The 17,820-nt window shown below is 41.2% G+C and overlaps 1 protein-coding gene across 3 annotated transcripts; it reads right to left on the bottom strand.

Annotated features, from left to right (window-relative positions):
* Nucleotides 1–204: 204 nt before the first annotated feature.
* Nucleotides 205–17,814, bottom strand: LOC116383979 (sodium/potassium/calcium exchanger 1-like). 3 transcript variants are annotated; one of them, XM_031848201.1, is made up of 12 exons: nucleotides 14,315–17,814; nucleotides 12,667–13,771; nucleotides 9,901–10,062; nucleotides 8,379–8,487; nucleotides 6,466–6,519; nucleotides 6,003–6,053; nucleotides 5,176–5,253; nucleotides 3,857–3,987; nucleotides 2,847–3,071; nucleotides 2,416–2,505; nucleotides 2,136–2,302; nucleotides 205–1,938 (listed from the first exon to the last, which is right to left on the bottom strand). In XM_031848201.1, exons 2-12 carry the CDS (start codon nucleotides 13,597–13,599, stop codon nucleotides 1,689–1,691), a joined length of 2,250 nt encoding a protein of 749 aa, XP_031704061.1. In that variant the 5' UTR covers nucleotides 13,600–13,771; nucleotides 14,315–17,814; the 3' UTR covers nucleotides 205–1,688. The 3 variants fall into 3 exon arrangements, with proteins under 3 accessions (XP_031704061.1, XP_031704062.1, XP_031704063.1); XM_031848202.1 differs by lacking the exon at nucleotides 6,003–6,053; XM_031848203.1 differs by lacking the exons at nucleotides 5,176–5,253; nucleotides 6,003–6,053; nucleotides 6,466–6,519.
* Nucleotides 17,815–17,820: the final 6 nt, after the last annotated feature.

Genomic DNA, 17,820 nt, shown 5'->3' with positions numbered 1-17,820 from the left:
AACACTGACTTTGGATAAGTACCTCATAATGTTCAGACGTTAATGAGCATCACATACGGTGCACACACAGCTCCAGTTCACTGTTAAAAAAATAATTTATTGCAGCATGTAATTTTTATTTGAAATACTGATAGGAAAACTATCAATAATACACGTTTGCATCCACTTCAATTGAAAAATTTAACAAGACAGTGACATCTGACATGACTCCTCAGGTTTTATTTTCTCACAGCTAAGACAGTCTGACACACAGACACACAATCACTGGTTTTCTCCACCACAGTTATGTTGACAAAATGAAATATTTGTTCACACAAAAATTGTTCTACACTGAACAAACACTATAGTTTGGTTGAATACAGAACAGAGTTTTAGAGATAATACTGAACATACGAAACTGAAGTTGCATCCAGTAGTTTTGAAGTGCTGCACAATAAATCTGAAACCCTTACTGCTGTAATGCATTTAATTAATTTATTCATTAAAGTCCCCTCAGGGATGAACCCTAAGCATTATGGTCAAAATATTAAAAGGAAAATTCCTAAAATGGTAAGTGGTGATGTTCTGTGCTTGTTACATTTCTAGTACAGTTTTATTGTGTGCATTTTGCACCGAAGTTGAATAGCCTTAAAAGAAGAAATGAATTGCACAAAAGGTGTCATTTCAAGGGACCCCAGGAGGTGACGGCGATGCTGTCCCCCTTCTCAACTGCATGTGAGTGCTCAGTTAACTGCGGTCAAGTCAGCCGACTTTCCCTGTGTATTAATGCACAGTTAAACCACTTATGGTCATAATCAGGAACTTTTTGAGCAGAAATCCATTGCGGTTCTCAACAAAAGTTTTTGTTTTTTGAGATATGAGTGCTTGCAAGTCTTTTGTTCTTTTTGGTTGCTCCAAGCCCCGGTACCGTAACAACACAAATAAACACATTAAAATCCACTGAATTGGTCCGTTTACCAGAACTAGTAAAGCGCGTGCGTGTGTGACTTAATAAAAGCCTACGTGCACTTTATAAAAATTCACCTCCCGGGCTTTGTACATTTCTACACCCACAAGTTTAGGAAAATCCTCTGTAGGTACAAGTTTCAATTAAGTGAGACTCCGACGTCTAAAACGTACGACGGAAAGGAGTTGTAGAAGTTAAGTTAAACCACTAAAGGTCAGCAGAAAACTCTTTTCTGGAGCGTTTGTCAGTGCTGTAGAATATACCAGTAGTATATCCTAGTTGATTTGTGGGCTTACAGAGAAAGGTGCGTGTGTTTAGATGCGTGTCCCAATGCTGGAGTGTGTTGCTACACTCAGTATTTTACTATATTAACATATAGTATATTATATAAGAGCAGTATTTCACTGTGTCATCACTGACAGGTTGCACAATGATCTATAAAAAGCTGGACATTGCATTGCGGGATTTTTAGCAGGAAAAAAGCAAATGAACACAACACTAATTTTGGGCAGAGTAGCGTCTAGAAAATGTTAAAGATTACAGATTAATAATGTAAGAGGTGGACTGTTCCTTTGACAGCACTGCTAGTTAGGTTGTTTTACTACCATGTGTCTACTGTGCGCCAGGTCAGCCTTTTGACATCAGGTTTGGTTCTCCGATCTAACACATCCACCGTAACGGTATTGATCCTGTCTGGACGTACCCAAGTCATGCGAGGCGATCATTCTCTCTGCCTGTCAGCTCAGATTGAAACGGGGCAGACGAGGATGCGATCCTCCAGCATGACGCTGAGCACGAGGAACACAAAGTACAGTGCGAACATGGTGAGGCCCAACCTTCGGCTCATCTTCCAGCGACAGATGGCGATGGAGATGATGACGAAGAGGAGCATGAGGAAGAGCAGCACGATGGCGCAGAACAGGCCGTTGGAACTGACGGTTACAGGCTCGCCATTGTGTAACAGGGTGTATATGAGCCACGGGACGGGCAGACTAAAACCAGAGGACAGACAGGTTTCTGTCAACATACTTTATCTGACCAGTACTTACTTGTTTAGAGTATTTTTTACATTGTTGTATTGATACTTTTGCTTCAGTAAAGGAACTGAGAACTTTTTCTACTGCTGCAATTAGATAAAAGCCAAACCAAGCCTGCTTGAAATTATTTTTCCGTTGCAGCCGGTACTCACCCTACAGTGATGTCGAAGATATTACTGCCCACCGAGCTGGACACGGCCATGTCCCCCAGACCTTTCCGGGCCACGATCACACTGGTGATCAGGTCAGGGATCGACGTCCCGGCCGCCAGGATAGTCAGGCCCATGATTTCCTCCGAGATACCTATAGTCTCCCCCACCTGTAGAACAAGAAGATTACAAATGAATAATCCATCCTTACTCTGAGTTTGCTAAACAGCAGGGACTCCAGTAAGTCAGTGGCTTTTAAATTGCTGTAAACATGACAACCAACCTGATGAGCCCACCACACCATCATGTAGGAGAAAATTCCGATCCACGTGATGGAGCCGATAAACGACAGGGCAAAATACTGTCTGGACTCCTGGAAAACAAGAAACAAGTTCAGAGAAACAGCCACAGAACATCATTACTTTAAACCAGATGAATAAATGGTGCTCTTTAGTAAAACATGTCAAACTGATTTGCATGTGTGTGACATCTGTTTATTTACAAAAACTTCATACAGGGTCAACACAGGCATTACTAAATTGAATTCAAGGACTTTCACAAACTTTTTCAAACACCATTTTTTTTTCATTTTCAAGGACCTCATTCAAAGCAAATAATTAATTTTCAAATATATTTTCAAAAACCGTGAATCACTGTAGAAGAAGTAGCAGAAACTGTACAAGTACAAGTACTTCAAATGTGGATTGTACTCACCGGTCTGCGGACGTCAGGCAGCGTGAGCCACAGCGGGAACACGATGGGCAGCAGGAACAGGTAGGTGGCCTGCTTGCGTCTGGTTTCAGGCCACTCTAAAGACAACGGTTCACTCTCGTCTTCCTCCTCGTTTCCACCATCGTCATCACCCCCACTCTCACCGGACTCGCCGCCGCTCTCATCCCCACCGCTGCCCTCCGAGCCCGCTGATCCACCCGCTGCCGCCTGCAGGAGAAAGCAACACCAGAACTTTACATTTTATTTTACTCTCAGAATAACCTAAATCCTGATAGCGTCGCTAATATTCGAGCACACTTCACCTTTTTCACAACAAACACCTTTGACTCTTGACAGCAGGAAAAGCACAGTTGGAACTAATTACAATAATTGCTCACTTCCAGGAATTAATGCAGCTATTAATAATTCTATTTGTAATATCTTTGTTTGAAAAGTCACAAGTGTCTGCAGTGGAGGAATGTAGCTAAATACATTTACTCAACATCTGTACTTGAGGTACTTGTACTTGTAACTTAGAGCGGCCTTCACAGAGGCAGTGACTCACGCAAAAGCATGAAAACCAAGGGTTCGTGAGTCAGGGGGGGGTAAGGCACGAGACAACGGACTTCTGCTCTGGATGAAGATGTGTCTGCTATCAAACTTCACATCAGCAGCTGGAAGTTTCTTAATGTGACTTCATTTTTTCTATCATCCAAATTGACAACATTCGACTGTTTTTATGTCGAATGTTCCCGGTTGTAATGATAATATTAATAATAAGTGTTAATAGTTCACAAGTTCATCAATACCTCCTATTTCCCAGTTGTCCCAAGTTGCAATTAACATAAATAAACATGGAGTATGGCAGGAGTGTAGAGAGGCTGATTGTTATTTATCTCAGGAAATCCAAAATTCACTACTTTGAAACTGGAGGATCGATCTCAATTTAAAACAGGTCTCTGTGAATAATCGTGTTCTATTCTAGTCATTGTTTTGAAATCAACAGTGTGAACCTTTGGCTGGTCGGCCGCCTTCACGCTCTTCTCTTCTGTCTTTTGAGGCTGTGAGGTGGACGGCTCGGCTGCAGCGCTCCCCGGTGCACCGGCAGCACCACCGGCTGGCTCAGTCGGCTGTGGCTCATCATCTGGAGAAAGAGGAACAACACACAGAATGACAGGGATATCTATACATATATTATCGGTATACTGCATCTCCCCACAACACATCAGCAGATATACTGTATATAGAGGACTCCAATTAAGTTGTTCAGTCATCCTTTTATCATCACGGTCATCACTCCAAAAAGTCCCGTCTGTCTCAACTTAACACAAGTAGATGATTCAGTAAAAATTGCTTTTCTTTGACAAAAACTGCTCACACACACACACACTTTAAAATCCTATGAAGGTGTTGGCACTCGTCTAACAGGAGGTGCTTTTCATTTCACACTTCGAGACAAAACAAATCGTACTTTTTATGTTGAAGCTGACAAAATGATGATGTTGTGTAGGCCGGTACAATGTGCCAGTGATTGGAGTGCTGAGAGATCAACATGCTCTCGTAATGGAGGAAAAGGGATTCCCACCCACACACACACGGTCCCGTCTGCATGTTAATCTTCGGGCTGATGGATTCTTGTTGAGGCCCCTCCAGACTCCCTGCAGCCCCACTTTGCTCTGCACCTCAGAGTCTGAAGGACCTCATTACTCCGCACTGTGACGCACAAACACTGAGTGAAAGGCTCCGCTGATTGTAGAGAACAACCTTCTTCAACCATCTTTGATCAACGACAAGCAACCGACCTTTTACACGAGTGCTGCACTTCCAGCATACAAACTTCTAAATAAAGAAAACCTTTTAATTGAAAAATACCAACAAAAAGTCACTAAATATAAAGATACAGATACACACGGTTTTAGCGGCCATTACATGGTTATTAATAATTCTTATTTGGAACACTATCATGCGAATTCTACCAGTAGTAGGAACGTCAGTAATACAGAAAACAACTCTAGATGCAGTTTTCGGGGGGTAAAGCTGGAGTTGGACGTCTTCTCCTGATCTGAATTTGACGTGCTGCTGCAAAGAAAATGGCCACAATACAGAACAAACCATTTTTTATTTAGCTAACAATGTAACACAGCATGTGTCTGATACTCTGCCATCACCCTCAGACCAAACTTTAAATATTTTGAGTTTGAGTTTCCACCTGCTTCCAGTCTTTGTGCTAAGCTAGGCTAATACACTTATTGCACTCATCTCATGAAATTGACATAAATCTGGCCTGACTGTTGGCTTTTATCAAACCGTCAGATTGTAACACACAACTCACCTTCAGAGGGGCGGTGATGTGACTTGCTCTGTAATTTGCCTGAGACCGGGACGTTCAGAGCCTTAACTTTGTTCTGGACTGCAATCAAGAAAATCATCGCTCATATACAACATTATTTTTTTAATATTGGTCGCGGGATACTTCATCCACGAGCAGTTTTGTTCAACCAAGTCAACATGCCTTTGACTTTATACACTCACACTCTGGCCATTTAAAAAAACTGAACCAAGGACTTGAGTTAAATTTCCTACATCCCTCCTGGTGATCAATGTTTCTATTCTTTTCCTCAGAAGAGAGTCTGCTGCAGACTAAATCTTGTTATATAGTAGTGTGACAGTGTATATCTCCTCATACGCTTGACTCTTAGATATTTCTATACTATGGGCTGTCAAATTAGCAACTGAATAAAAGTATCATAGTATTTGCAATAGGTTTTTTGCTTTAGTACTGAGACTTTTCTTAAATTGCATTAACGAAAATGTAAGACATTGCTCAAACTAAATGAGCACAAACTCAGATTCTGTAATAATCCTGTGATTATTATTATTATTATTGTTACTAATATTATATAGTTTATTTATTAGTTTTCCAAACAGCCAGTGTGTGAAAAAAGGTCAGTGATCCTCACAACAACACAGAAACAACTGGATGCAAACAAACACACATGCAACCCTCCAATTCAAACAAACAACCATCTAATAACAACAACATCCAAGATATCCAAAAACCAGTTCAGGAACATTTTTAGGACAGAAGCAGATCCGACTGAGCACAACAACAACAACAACAACAACAACAACAACAGACGGGGGACACAAGCGTCTTACCTTTCCTCTGTACTGACCCCTCCCCGCTGACATCCCCATTAAAGGACGTCTCTGATTGGCAGAGACACACATTAAACTAAATTCTAAATTAAAATCTTCAGTCTCTTCCGGTTATGTGACACTTTAATCACATGCAACCATATACGTAAATTGCACAATATAACAAGTTTTCATGTTCTACAACTTTATACAAGATGAATAGTTTCTTGTTATAACAATACTAGTTTCTTGTTATAACGTATAAGTTTGTACATTGTAATAACCTGAAAACATCTTGTTATAACAAACTTTTCATATTATAAGATGATACTGATCCGTTATACGCTGCCATACTCCTGGAGAGGATTGTGATTTGTTGACTGTTGTCTTTTGTTCGAGTTACTGAATGTCCTCACTAACTACAACCACAACAAGACACACGACAGGAAACAACAGCGAGGCGGCAACATGTTGCCGCTCTTACCTCTTCTGGCTTTCCTCTGGCCGGGGATTTTCACGTTGCCTCTAAGGGCGGCCTCTAAGGATGGAAACCCACAGCAGCCATTTTAACTTCTTGGCCATCTGAGATTTACGCATTTTCTCTCTGACTGCACGCTGTGTCCACTCAAACCGATACGATGTAATCACCTGCCTGAGCCGTTCGGTGCCTTCAAACACATTTCTAACTTTCTAAATTATCTGCATGTGATGTGACTTTGTTTGACCAGTTATCTACAGGAACAAAAAGATGACATGAACTCAGAAATGCATCACCAGGGGCATCACTACAGAAGCCCTGAGAAACAGGGAAAAAAACATGTCGGTGATCAATTTTCTTAGTCTGATATAAAGTATTTTCTCTCCTATGTTTATGACTAACAGGAGAAAATAAAAGTTTTGCAAGGATAATATTTCTAAGTTACTTATATGTATTCATTTATGAAGTAAAAAAACTGTTGAAATATTTTAGGTCAGCATATCGGTGTTCTTCCAGATGAGTTTTAATTTACATAACTTGCAAACCACCCAACATATGCACCTTTTGTTTGAGTGCACCTCGAACTAAACATGACTGCTATTAGTCCTATTTCAAACATGGGGTGGTGGTGTACTTCAGCCTGTTGTGGTTGAGTGTTAGAACAAAAACTATTTCCCCCACCTGTTAAAAACATTCTTAGTCACATAAACATGGGAAAATATAGGGTCCAGGTTTAAAAATACCAAAATGACACTTTAACAATGTAAAGTATTTTAGGAAGAGGCTCTTTGCTTTAATGGTACTTTTACCTTAGTAAATAATCTGAATACTTCCTCCACATCTGTATTTATGTAACACAGAAAACTGGTTTATTTATCAGGAAGCTAAACGTCTAAGATGCTGACAGTTTACCACAGTAATGACACGGAGCCGGCCTCAGCTGCTGCTGCTGTACACTGGGTCCACAGAGATAAAGAGCTTGGTCTGTTAGTACGCTGGCTCTTATTAGCCTCTATTCAAAAGCTGATTAGGATCAGTGGTGGCCGAGTGCTGTGAGAGCGAGGGAACAGCGGCCCGGGGAGTTTGAGGACGGGCTGAAGGTCGCGTTGGTTCACCGCTCTGCCCTGACTTACAGGACGGGACAGGACGGACAGACCGGGACAGACTAGGACAGAGTTAAGTCACTGCATCCTAGAGCTGGAACATTTAGTCGATCAGCAGTTAATTAATCGTTTCAGTTCATTTCTTTTAGCAGAAGTTCACCAGCTCCAGCTTCTCAGACTTTATGCATTTATGTCATATATGATATAAATAAGACACATTTATCATTGTCAACAATTCTGCTTTATATAAAATAATCATTCGCTACGGCTCTTCTGCATCCAACAGCACAGTGTGCAGTGGGATATTATTACAATGTGGTGCAGAAATAACACTAGAGTATCAAGTTAAGGTGTACAGAAAGTGTAAAACGCAATTTACCCATTGTTGCAATTAAATAATATCCAAAATGCTGAGTTGTATTTATTTGTAGACAATTTGCAAGAATCTTTTTTGCCTTATTCTCAACTTTAAGTTCTAATTTTTAGGGTGATAGTATTGTACGACAAAATTGTATATTTGATGAACTGAGAAACTGTTTCAGACACAGTATTTGGTTGTTTTATAAGTCATTTTTGGTTTATTTGTTTAGTTTTATTTTGCACCTCAAAGCCACTGCAGATTCATGAAAATCTATGAAAACGTTTTCTCTCGCACACCACACTAGAGAAAATCTGCCTTTAAAAAACCTTTAAGGATCAAATGCAAAAAAAAAAAAAAAAAGGGGGGCGCATATAAACTCCTTAAAAGCTCCTCAAGCACCAGGCTGCAAATTTGATCTCATTACTGCAGAAACTGTGGTTGGTTGTGGTCGTTACCTTCTCCCAGAGGGTCCAGCGTGTGGATCATCAGCTGGAAGATGCTGCTCCTCAGTGAGGTGTTGTGGAGGGAGGCAAAGCTGCCGCCTCGCTGCAGGGTGGGACGCGTCTACAGGCCAGCAGACACAAAGTCAGAAACCACACTGCATCAACAACTTCAAGGCAATGTAAAGTTGAACAAGTGCAAAGCTTTGAAGGCCAATAGCACCAATATCTTCTGTGATTAAAGAAGCAGTGTGTAGAATTTAGTTTCATCTAGCGGTGAGATTGCAACCATTTTAATACCCCCTACTAGATAAATGTCGTATTTAACCCGGAGTGAGATGGAAGACTGCGACACATTCTCTGCCAACTACTGTATATTGCTATCTGGGCCTCTTAATATGACCTTTTATATTGGCATTTCCACCGTGCGCGACCAGAAATGTACTCTGGCAGTGTGTTCAGAACGCAGCATTTCCTTGCTGGATGCTTTTATAAAGGAATGAGCTCTTTGGAGAAGACAGACAGTTTCTTTAACATGAGAGCTAAACGTTTGCGTATACTGCCAGGTGCTGTCAGATCGAGCCCTGGGCGTCATAGCATCGATTTGACACGCATATAAATAAATAAGTGTTGAATTTAGACGCGTGGTGCTTTGTTTATGTTTTATATCGGGTTCTGGAATAATTAGTTGGACAGAATATGATAAATGTCCATGTATGACCTGAAAACTAATATAATTGTTATTATTTTAACTGGAGAAAACCGTGACGTGTTTAGTGTTTAACACATATTTGTTGGGGATCGAGACACCAAGCTTGACACTCCCAGACAAACCGCGACGTCTGGTCACTGTATTTTAACCCACTGTGTGGAAGCAGGTGTTTTCCTGGAACGTGTTAGCATTTAGCCTCAGTCTTGTAGCACAACCACATCGGTGCTGAATTGCATATTTATGAAACTGCTTTCATAGGATTCTCATTTTAATACGAGTTGTTTTCAGACAATTCATTTAGCCAACGTTGGCTTAATTAGCTAGCGAGCTACAGCTGATAAAATCTGCTCGTCAGTTGTGATTTCAAGCGTGTAAAATCAGTTGCAGGCTAGAAATGAAAAACTGCTTTTGTCAAACTTTTTCTCAAATCAATGAGCCATTGTTTCAAAAATGACTCAGAATTGCGATGGTAAATCTGCCACCCTTATCATTTAGATTAATTTTACACACTAAATGTAGCATTTAACTGTATAGAATAGCTTGCGCAGCCTTGAAATCCGCTTTTTCATGACTTGCAGATGTTATTTTACATTACTGCACAAGTCCAGAGGGATACGAATCTCTGCGATTCATTTCTGCCTTTACATGAGGAATTACATTACCAGCATCATAACTGAGCAATTCACTGAATAAGTAAAATGACCAGAGCAAATAAGGTGCAATAAATTGGAAGCTCTAATACTGAGAGCCATTTAATAAATTACCAAAATGAAGAATGTCAATCTAACATCAGTCCACATCAACACTAGATTTAGCTTTTCGTACCTTGAGTTTTTCTTTGTCATCATCCTGTGGCGGTGTGTTGCATTGAGGGGAGCTCGGAGGTGGTTCAAGTTCATTTTTGGATTTATGAACAGCAGGAGGAGGTGCAGCAGCAGCAGAGGGAGCAGCAGCAGGAGGATGTGGTTCTGGTGGAGATTCACTCTCCTGTAAATTTAGTGACAACTTAATCAGTTAGCAGCACCTCAGTAATTCAGTTTCCCTGTGAACATATACAGAGATTTGTTTGTTTCATTGTCAAACAATGAAACAACATCACACATTTAGTTGTTCAGATTTCCTTTGCCAAAAATCTAAAATGCTTGATTTAAAAGGTACTAAAATAGAAATTCAGAGCATTAATAGCGGCAAATAGCTATTAGCTTTGTACAGATACAGCGGAGTAATGTCTACCTGAAGAGAGAATAAAGTCGCTGTGTCTGTTGCAATCCAAGCTTCTCTGTGATTGTGTACATAGCCGGTCCAGCCACGCGTGCATTCGCGTGCATGTGAGTGCATGTGAGTGCATGTGAGTGCATGTGAGTGCATGCCCCACTGACTAGACAATTACCTCTCTGCACAGTTAGCATAGTTAGCTACTAATTGCCGGCTCAGCAGTCGAGATTGAGGCAATCCCTCAATCTTGTGCTCTTAATTTGGAATTCAGCACCTTTAATCCTGACAGTTTGTCCTTAAGCACAGCCTAAACCTAAACCAATATCAAATCTGCAGACCGGCAAGGAACATTTCTGGGGGGTGACAGGGGGGACTTCTCAATCACAGGTGTGCAACAGTGTTCCTGAATAGACCAGACAAAAGACTGCACAGTAATCCAGTCACTATAGCATGTATGATTTAAGGCTTAAGCCTTAAAGTTGATCCTGCTTTATTACTTCACCTTGAGGCCCTGTGTGGTTTTAAAAATATGGTTTTAACACTTTCATTATGACAGCTGATATTGTGCTTACATGCTGCTTATGAATTAAGTTGTTGTCTAACCCAGGCCTGTGTAATATTGAACATCACCTGGTCAGCTCCGTTTGTGGGCAAATCAAAAAAATGTAAAAAATGGACCTGAAAACATCCCTACAGCTGTCATCATTAGTAGTGACAAAACAGCAGTGGTTTGACATGCAGTTAGATGCTAAAACAGGAGGCAGTCAAAGTGACGGGGATGAACGACGTGATACATTACAGGTGATTACAGAAGACGTGTTCCTTCTGGATAACAACTTCCGGAAGGACCCAGAGGGAGTCGGTGCAGCTACTGAATTGAATGAGCTGCAGAGCCAAATTGAATCTGTTCCCAGTAAATTGGCAAACCATTATGCACATCACATTGTATTTACTGTACATCATTTTACTTTATTACTTATTTCAGTTGGTTGTTATTCAATCAGATACACAGTAAAATACAATCTATCAAACTTCTCCTTCGTGCAAATTAATCTGTTCTTAAGTGATTCCTGCCTGAGTCCTCTGTCTCTGCAACATGATCCTTAATTCCCCGTGTCCTACTTTCTACAGGTATCCTTCCCTAAACAGATTAAAGAGACACGACTGTAAATACTTGTTGGACAATGCATATACTGGAATTCCAGGAAGAGGATACTTTAGAGTCCAGTAATTCTGACCCAGTAATGTGGCAGCATGCGTCATTACGTCCAGTGTTATCACTGAGGGAGCACACACTGTCTGCAGACGTGCTTCAGGCTTATTGAAGAAGGCAGTACTTGAAATACTGAAACACAGCTCTGCATATTAATTGCGGGCTCAGACATTTACTGCTTTCTGGGAGCAGCAAGAAGCCGTTTAATCTTCAGGCATTGTACAGAAAAAAAAGCCCTTTAAAAATACACTATTCCTTTGCTTGTTTTTCATTCGAAATGAAACAACCTCTCTGCATACTGGTATTTCAGGGCTGTGGCAGAGACAGAGTGACGTTTCAATCACTTCATTACTGTGACACGCTGTCTGTGACACCTGGAGCCCTTTCTTGTTCAGCATCATCAAAGGATTTTACACAAATACAGGGCATCACCTGCTCAGACCCACAAAATCACTGTCCCTCTTTCATTGCATCTGAGCAGGCAGCAGTTCCAACTGTGAGGAGATGAAAGGGTAGAAAATATACTGTGTACAGATGGAAGTCGATCTGGTAACAACTGCTCTGCAGAGACATCTTTGTTGTCTGCATCTTTTGTTGTATCTGGTTGTATGTTCTTCCTGCTGTTCTTTTTTGATGTTGGTTGCACAACAGTAAAATAGTCTTAAATCACCACCTGTTAGAGTTCATTCAACAATTAAAATTGCAATTATAAAACTAAAATAATTAGTAATAATTAAAACTTTTGTTTTAAGTAAGAGTTATTTTTACTGGTATATTGCAGAACAACTTGCCTCCTACTTTTAACCGAATGACACTACAGAGTCATTTCTGCTCGTAACAGGCACATAACTGATCAGAAATTACAATTATATTGCTATTATCACTGGATTCTTTTCAGTGCATCATGAATTAGATGTTGCAAATTGTGGCTGTAATCAGTTATTTAGAGCTGCCAGTGTTGAATAGAGAGCTGATTGTTCAATCACATATCTGATTGGACACTGAGGCAATCTGTAAACTATCAAATCAGCTTTGATGGACACAGACTGGTAGGCAGAGGGATGTTTTCTACAACCTCAGTGTGACTACAGATTATATTGTTGTGAATTGCACGATATCCATCTTTAAGCCACTTTTTCCCCAGACGTGTATCGCCAACTGACCTTCTCCAGCTCCTCTGCGGTCCACACCTTGACGATACTCATGTGCCTGTTGATCAGGGTCTTGACCACATTCTCGATCTGCCTGTTGAACTTCATGAAGCTCACGTAGCTGATGTAGCCCATCAACAGCGTCAAGCTCTCCCACCACAGGATCGTGTTGTCCAGGAAGAAGACGATGAGCATGATGAGGTCAAGGATGTAGAAGGTAACGTCTCTGAAGAGCGGCCACCAGGTCAGATGAAGCATCTCCCGGGAGAAGATGGCGCACATGCCGATCACAAACAGGATGTTGAAGACGGCCGAGCCCACGATGGTGCCGATGCCCACGTTGCTGTGGGAGATGAAGACACCGATCAGGGAGGTGAAGAGCTCCGGGGCAGAGCCTCCGGCCGCCATGAAGGTGGCCCCGGCCACGTCGTCAGAGATATCCAGCCTGATGGTGATGACCTCCAACCCGGGAACAAAGAACTCGTCACAGACGATGGCCAGGGCGACAAACATGTAGATCATCCCTAGGATGTGCAGGGCCACCCAGCCCTGCTGTCGCTCCTCCACTGAGAAGATGTCCACGGGGTAATCGCCCTTCTTGTGAGGGGTGTCTGTAGTGGTTGGTGGCGGTGGAGTTGGAGGAGGTTGAGGATCTACGTAGAGACAATGTTCTACATCTGTCCTGTTGACGAGTATCACCAAAGGATGTTTGGTGCTCTCAGGTGAGACAACCCCCACATCCGTCTCATTGGATGCAATCACCTCCCGAATGCTGACCTCCACAACATCATCACCGAGAGCGTCATCCGTCTGGGCGGAGGCTCGCGGGCCTGACAGCCGGGCCTTCAGAGTCAGCGTGTAGACGAAACACAGCAGCACACCTGAGATGAAGAAGAGGACGCGACTGCGCTTGAGTCTCCTCCTCGGAGGCGAGTGCACCTTCATTGCCCTCGTTGTCTCGACTCCAAACAGGAAGTTATGTCAGATGCATTGCTATTCCTTGATGGCTCCAGCTCCGTTATGTGGCGAGAAGACGCCGCCGACAGGGAGGAGACGCACACACGTACGCAGAGTGTGTCTCATCTTTTACAGCGGGCAGCTTCAACATGTGGAAAGACTGGAAACAGATAAAATCACATCATCATGAACATGTCCATGTGTCATGTCATCTTTGCTTGCATAGCTGCAGAGGAAGATCTACTGAAGAGGAGTGTCTCTGTGTGTGCGCGTGTGTTGGGAGGGGGGGTGGATGCAGACAGCCACCCGTTACTATGGCTACATAATCACACAGGCTTTGGCTTCTCACAAAACAGGAGTGCATTGAAAGCACGTTGAACATGTTAAAACGGAAAGAAAAAGAACCGGACTTGCCTCACAAAAGCAATTAAATCCGAGATTGCCTTTGATTAAATTAAGCGTGAGCTCGCGCACAGAGACAACGTGATCTCATTCGCGGAAAAAGAGCAATAATGAAAGATGAATTAATCTTATACCCTCTGTGTATTAAGATCTCCGTGTCAATAAAACCATCACATATGTGATCAAAAAGGTCGAGTTGAGGCTGAAGTGAGGAGTAAATGAGGTCAGCGCAGATAATCGATAATCCTTCACCATCCAAAAAAGGCGCTTTGTGCAGTGAGAGGCGGTGCGGGTCGCTTACCTGTAGCGCCGGCTGCTCGGCCCCTCGCCCCCCTCGGACTTGCGGACAGTCCCTCCAGCTGTGCGTAACGGACGCAGAGCTGCTGACTCCGGGTTTTGGGGAGCTACAAGTGCGCATAGCATGTCAGGTCTGGAACGAAGCTCAGCATAATGCTGCTAAGTGGATTAGGAGCGGAAACACCTCGCACCTTCCCTTTCACTGTATCAATACGCCAACATTCAAAGTGCCGGTCGCAGCTGCCAGTTTGAGGTGAAACCTCGTGGGCAGCTCTGAGCGCGGTGCCTAGCTGCTCGATGTAGAATTATTAGATGCTCAGAGCCAACAGGAGGAGTTTACTCGTTATTTTGGGTGTGGACAGGTGTCAGGTGTAGCCGGGTTTTGGGGGCGTGGAGAATTTTTTTAAATTTTTTCTGAAAATAAAAAAATAGAAATCTGAACATGCACGTGGAAAACAAGAGCTTTTTGGTTTAGCTGGAGATATTTGCCTCAGTGATGATTTATAGCGTTTTAAAACTATAATACCAATAATATAATCAATAATACCACACCCCCCCATCTACACAAGTAGGTTACTTCCATCCACGGTTTCAGAACTACCTTTGCAAAGGTGTACAATATTGTTTTTGCAGGCGAATCAGAGCACATTGGGCTTAAAGAGACAGACACTAAAACGGAGCGTTTCAGACTATACATTTTGTTTTGAATATTAAACATTAATAAACATGTTGTAGTTGAAACAGAATATATAGAAGTATGGAGCTGAAAATGAAGCTGAAAGTCCCCTTTAAAAAGGTCCCATATGATTCAGAGTTAAGTTTTCTTATAAAATACTGTAGAAATAAATGTTCCTTATGATGTTTTGAAGACAAAACCTGCATCTACCTCAGGAATAGGTGTGTATGTTCCTTCTTCTACTCACCAACACCAGAAACAATTTTTTAACTACAAATACCAACTCATGTAATGCCATTAGTATGCTAATCTATATTAAAATGTGCCATGGTAAAAAACAAACTCAGACGCTACAATACAATCTTGTAAAGTAAAATCTATTGAAGGCCCCTCATGGTGGATTAGTTAACATTCATAACGAATAACTGCATCGTTCCTAGTTTGAAAAGAATACCGTTCCAACATTTTTAGCATTTCATAACAGGAAGTGAGAAAAAAAAAAAAAGCACCCCACCTCCAAAATAGTAACTCTGATGTTTATTTTGTCAGGAAACCGTAATTGTGACTTACAATCAAGTCTGAATTTGCCCAAAAGGACTTTTGAAATGCAATAAAATGTCTAAATCAAACTGTTTGTCCACTACACATCCTTCCCATACTTACCATTAGAAAAATCTATCTCAAACAAATAAATTCAAATCAAGAACTTCAGTAAACACAAATAAATATAAAACAAAGAAAAGGCTCAAAAGGTGACCAGTTTGGAAAAAGGACAAAAAACAAAACAAAGAACTTGTGTACAGTCAGTGAATCCTTCAGAGTACACGAGTACTTGTAATTTATAGTAGTGAGTTTAGATCTGGAACAGTTCAGTTAGGACACGTGGGCTCCAAATGGAACAAACCATCGAATAAAAGATTCAAAATAAAACTTACACAACATTTGTTATTATAGACTTCTAAAATGTTCACGTTACATCGGTTCATTTAGCCACAACATTCCCCTGAATATTGTTAATGTTCATCATCACGAGTACTGCTCACATCCAATCATTACATCTCTGACAGTTTTAAGACGCTGCTGCTCGTTAGAAACAAAATGAAAAAACAATTGAGCCAAAGCAACACTGGATATTATGATGTTGATACAGATTCTAATCTTTGAGAGTAAAGAAATATGATGACGAGATGTTTAGGAAAGCAAACATTTTTGATAAGTATCCCCCATCTTTGGTTAATTCTTACCACAAGACCAGACAACAATGGGTATAATCTTTTATGAAGGTATAGTAAGATTTGGTTTTGTAGAAAGCATCGAGATCTATTTGTATCTCTGCCCTTTTTCAAATAAGTGCGCGGGTTGTGAAGTCTGATGTCTGAGCCTCAGCCAACTCAATCGCCCCTTTCCTGTCCGCTGTAAACATCTCAGACTAATGATTTTGCGGTATTTAACTTCATTCACAGTTAACATCTAATCATTATGAGCCATGTCCCTTTTGCAGTTTCTAACAACAACAGTTATAATTTCGCAGGACAAAAAAAAAAAAAAGATTGTTAGATTATTTCGTTCTCCAGTAATTTGCCTGGCTTTGCTAATATTCACAGCAGTAAATGACCGACGGCTTCATCTAAGTGTCAGTGTTGGGAATAAAAACAACAACTATGACAACTGACAGGTTATAGTGAAGAGACGGTGTTTTCATGCTAAAGCACTTAAAATAATATCTCCATTACTTCAAGAACCATAAAAGTTGTGTTAGCTTATCAACTCTACATTACTGCAGACGGATTCTCCAAGAATCTACAAGTTCGAAATCAACTTTCAAAGACTTGAAACATCCTTGAGATTGTTGCGTCTACAAGCAGGAACAGTTTTCTCGCCGTGAATCTAAATACAGTACGTTCCGATATTCCAGAATTCAGTCTGACAAAAAACATTTTGTTTACAGGCTGTTTTCACACAATAAATCCCTGAAGAAAACAAGCAAACATCTCCAACATCAGGGAGACAATCATATGAATTAGCTTGTTTCTTTCATTCGAAATAATGCAGTTTATTCTAAATTCACAGATAGAGGAAGCATCATTGCACACAACCGAGAGAGTATAAACTGTGTAGAGTAGTCCAATAGGCTTCGGCATGCGGTTATGGGTGTGTTTTCAAACAAAACTATTTGGATAAGTTTAAGAAAAGCTCAGGGATTGAGTTTGAATAAGTATGTCTGTTGCTTAAGTTACGTAACTTAAGTAAATTATTTCATGCAAGTTAAAAGAAGTCAACACGTTTATTAACACGTGGGTCATGAACAGCAGTCTCCTGGGTTAAAGTCCTGTGTTAGTTTGACTCATCCATCCACCCCGCCTTCCGCTCTATCTGGACTTGCTAGGTCACCTCACTTCTTCGTTGGCTCCACTCCCGTCACAATTACTGCGGCCACAAGAGGCAGCTCTGCATGTGCAGAACTGACACTAGAGAGGGGTACGTGGAGTGTCATAGTTTGACAGGTCGAGCCAGTATTTGAGGAGTTGGGAGTGAGAACGGGTTGTGAAAATAATCAGTTAAAATTGACTCTGAATAATCTAGGATTTTATAATTAGTTGGCTAAAAGACCAATAAACCCAATATATTTTGAGGAGCCGTTTTGAGTATCAATATTATTTTCGAACCAACAAGGACCTTTATTTTGTAGTACTGTGAAAAATATGAATAAAGGTGAAATGGCGGATGTGTTGCAGTGTGTTTGTACACAGAAATTGTTTTCCTAAACCACTTAATCTCCAACTCTAAAACAAATCACTCCTGGATGTTCATAAAGTAAACACTCTTGCGTCCCC

This window comes from Anarrhichthys ocellatus, unplaced genomic scaffold (genome assembly GCF_004355925.1).
Source record: "Anarrhichthys ocellatus isolate YVR2014 unplaced genomic scaffold, GSC_Weel_1.0 scaffold8, whole genome shotgun sequence".
Lineage (NCBI taxonomy): Eukaryota > Metazoa > Chordata > Actinopteri > Perciformes > Anarhichadidae > Anarrhichthys > Anarrhichthys ocellatus.
The sequence above is the reverse complement of the archived record's forward strand: the minus strand, read 5'-3'. Positions and strand labels throughout refer to the sequence as shown.